This window comes from Etheostoma spectabile, unplaced genomic scaffold (genome assembly GCF_008692095.1).
Source record: "Etheostoma spectabile isolate EspeVRDwgs_2016 unplaced genomic scaffold, UIUC_Espe_1.0 scaffold00018344, whole genome shotgun sequence".
In the NCBI taxonomy this organism is placed as follows: Eukaryota; Metazoa; Chordata; class Actinopteri; order Perciformes; family Percidae; genus Etheostoma; species Etheostoma spectabile.
The window spans coordinates 29,130-32,954 of NW_022604217.1; the positions used below are offsets into that span (position 1 = coordinate 29,130).

Here is a 3,825-nt window from a genome sequence, read left to right on the forward strand (position 1 = left end):
TGGATTATATGTATAATAGATGTATAATATTTGGGTTATGTGTATAATATATGGGCTATATGTATAATTTATATATAATAGATGGCCTAAATGTATAATTTATGGGCTATATGTATGTACCTGCAACTATCTATAAAAATCCCCCTCTCACCCCCCCCCCCCCCCCCCCCCCCCCCCCGTGCTCCGATTACCACCCGCACCACTGTTGCTCTTACTTTCCACAAGTTCTCCAGCTCCTCTTTCAGCCCTTGGTATTTCTCGAGCTTCTGGTGTTCCTTCTTCTTGATGTTGCTGTTGTTTGGGATCGCCACATCTATCACTGCTGCCCCCCCTCCTACTGCCTTCTTCTGCTGTTTGTCCATCAACATGATGTCTGGTTGGTTAGCCATCACCAGTTTTTCAGTCTGGATCTTGAAGTCCCACAGGATCTTAGCTCGGTCATTCTGGACTACCTTAGGAGGTGTCTTCCATGTTGACCTTGTGTCTTCCAGCCCATACTCGTGGCAGATGTTCCTGTAACTATGACAGCTACCTGGTTATGGCGTTCCATGTACCACTTCCTGCCTGCATCTTACACCCTGCTGTTATGTGCTGTACTGTCTCAGGGGCATCCTTGCACAGTCTGCACCTGGGGTCCTGCCTGGTGTGGTAGACCGCGGCCTCTATTGATCTTGTACTGAGTGACTGTATAAGATCATATATATATATATATATATATATATATATATATATATATATAAAGTGACCCTGAACCAGCCTCTGGGTGGTCTTCACAGTGGAAGTATCAGAGTTAATAGAAACCATCCGTGTATTATAATCTGTCAGATGTGCATCCAGATGGTGTGTGTGTGTGTGTGTGTGTGTGTGTGTGTGTGTGTGTGTGTCCCTCGTTAGCTGTCAGTGTGTGTCGGCCCGGTCTATACCCACAATGTTTAACTTCCGGTGTTGCTCTTGTTCTGCCAGAAATTCTTCTTCTTGAATGTCTGTTTCCAGATGTCTGTCCCCGTCCTCTGTCTCTGTGTTGGCGCTCTAACCTCCGTCCCTGTACTCTGTTTCTGTGATTGCGGTCTAACCTCCATCATGGGTGCATCATGGGAAGTCCCCCAGCAGTCTAGGCCTATAGCAGCATCACTAAGGGATGGTTCAGGACTCTTCTGAGCCAACCCTGACTAATTAATACAAACTGGTTTTAACTACATCTCAGAGTTTGAATGACAGAAATCTGCTCAGATGAGAACTTAATGAGTGCAACACATTTTTTAGCAAACGACTGAAAGCAGCAGAACTGAGTAGGCTACAGTTTAATATGTTTATTTATTACAAGTTATATAATTATCTTGATATTCAACAACGTTAAGGCATATCTCATATTTTCCTGATATCGTGCAGCGGCTTTGGCTCAGTGGTAGAGTATGCCTGCCAATCGGAAGGTTGGTGGTTCGATCCCTGCCCCTGCAGTCATTGTCGAAGTGTCCTTGGGCAAGACACTGAACCCCGAGTTGTCCCCGGTGCTGCACATCGGAGTGTGAATGTGTGGGAATGTTTATCTGATGAGCAGGTGGCACCTTGTACGGCAGCCCCGGCCACAGTGTATGAATGTGTGTGAATGGTGAATCTTTCCTGTAGATGTAAAAGCGCTTTGAGCAGTTGTTAAGACTGGAAAAGCGCTATATAAATACAGTACATTTACATTTAATAACTACCCTGAAATATTCAGATGCTGCATAGTGTCACAATATTTTCATCTGTATTTATGTCATCTTTTAGTCTAACTTGTTTGATATGTAAATAGTTTTTCTGTCTAAATGATCTGATAATGTTGTGGAGCCGTTGTTTTCACCTTGGTTAAACTAGTTTATTACTGTACCCATTATTACTAGAATATTTCTGAAGTAATAAAAGTTATGAGCACTACATTTGCTTCCATAATAACATGTCTGCAACCGGCTCATATTTTCCTTAATTTTGTCATGAGTTATTGGATAAAGAGTGAGAGCAAGTCCAGGGTTTAAGAAGGTTGTTCACTAACTCTCTCTCTCTCTCTCTCTCTCTCTCTCTCTCTCTCTCTCTCTCTCTCTCTCTCTCTCTCTCTCTGTGTTTGTCTGTTGCTATAGAAACAGAGAAGAGGAGAGGGACCAAAATGTCACCACTGTCAATATTGTGACAAATCCTTCACAACATCTCGAACTCTAAAGATTCATCAGAGAGTTCACACTGGACACAATCGACACAGCTGTGATCTATGTGGGGCAGCTTTCACAGTGAAGAGTTTCCTAATAATACATCAACGCAGTCACACTGGAGAGAATCCGTACAGCTGTGATATGTGTGGTAAAAACTTTTTTAGGGGTGATAACCTAGTAATCCACCAACGTGTTCACACCGGAGAGAAGCCGTACAGCTGTGATCTATGTGGTAAAACCTTTTCTAGGAGGGATAGCCTAGTAATCCACAGACATGTTCACACCGGAGAGAAACCGTACCGGTGCGATCAATGTGGTGCAGCTTTCACACTGAAGAAAACCCTAACGTTACATCAACGCAGTCACACTGGAGAGAGGCCGTACAGCTGTGATCTATGTGGTAAAACCTTTGTTAGGAAGGAGAGCCTAGTAATCCACCGACGTGTTCACACCAGAGACAAACCGTACCGGTGTGATCAATGTGGGAAAACCTTTACTAATAGTAGTGGCTTTAAACGTCACCAGCGCAGACACACTGGAGAGAAGCCGTACAGCTGTGATCTATGTGGTAAAACCTTTACTGATAATTGTGACTTTAAAAGACACCAGCTTGTTCACGCTGGAGAGAAGCCGCACAGGTGTGAACACTGTGGAGAAACATTTTCTCAGATTGGTGGCCTTAAAGCTCACCAGCGTCTTCACACTGGAGAGAAGCCGTATTGGTGTGAACACTGTGGGAAAATGTTTTCACGGAGTAGTAATCTTACATCTCACCAACGTGTTCACACTGGAGAGAAGCCGTACAGCTGTGATCTATGTGGTAAAACATTTTCTGAGCGCGGTAATCTTAAAATACACCGGCGTGTTCACACCGGAGAGAAGCCGTACTCGTGTGAACACTGTGGGAAAATGTTTTCTCAGAGAAGTAGCCTTAAATCTCACCAACGTGTTCACACCGGAGAGAAGCCGAAATAGTCTGAACAAATACATTAGCTTTAAATAAGCAAAACTACAAAGAGACACGTGAAAGTGCAGCTTCAAGAAAAAAACAATAACTATGGTGGGGTTTGAAAGTTTGGGAACCCCAGGTAAAATTTTTATTAATGTGCATACTGTGAGGAAAATAAGTATTTAAACACCCTGCTATTTTGCAAGTTCTCCCAGTTAGAAATCACGGGGGGTCTGAAATTGTCATCGTAGGTGCATGTCCACTGGGAGAGACATAATCTAAAAAAAAAAATCCAGAAATGTATGTTTTTTTTAACTATTTATTTGTATGATACAACTGCAAATAAGTATTTGAACACCTGAGAAAATCAATGTTAATATTTGGCACAGCAGCTTTTGTTTGCAATTCCAGTAGTCAAACGTTTCTTGTAGTCCTTCACCAGGTTTGACACCCTGCAGAAGGGATTTTGCCCCCCCCTCCACATAGATCTTCTCTAGATCAGTCTCTCTAATTGAGGGAAGGAGGTTGTTCCCCAAAATCTCGCAATACATGACCCCGGTCCTCCTCTCCTTAATACAGTGCAGTCGCCCTGTGCAGAACCCCCCCCAAAGCATGATGCTACCCCCCCATACTTCATAGTAGGGATGGTGGTCTTGGGATGGTACTCATCATTCTTCTTCCTCCAAACACGGT

General features: G+C 43.4%; 1 protein-coding gene across 1 annotated transcript; it reads left to right on the forward strand.

Annotated features, from left to right (window-relative positions):
• Nucleotides 1–521: 521 nt before the first annotated feature.
• LOC116680201 (zinc finger protein 239-like) lies at nt 522–3,283 on the forward strand. The gene is made up of 2 exons (XM_032509429.1): nt 522–593; nt 2,121–3,283. The coding sequence occupies exons 1-2, from the start codon at nt 522–524 to the stop codon at nt 3,156–3,158; spliced, it is 1,110 nt and encodes a 369-aa protein (XP_032365320.1). The 3' UTR covers nt 3,159–3,283.
• The last annotated feature ends 542 nt before the right edge of the window (nt 3,284–3,825 follow it).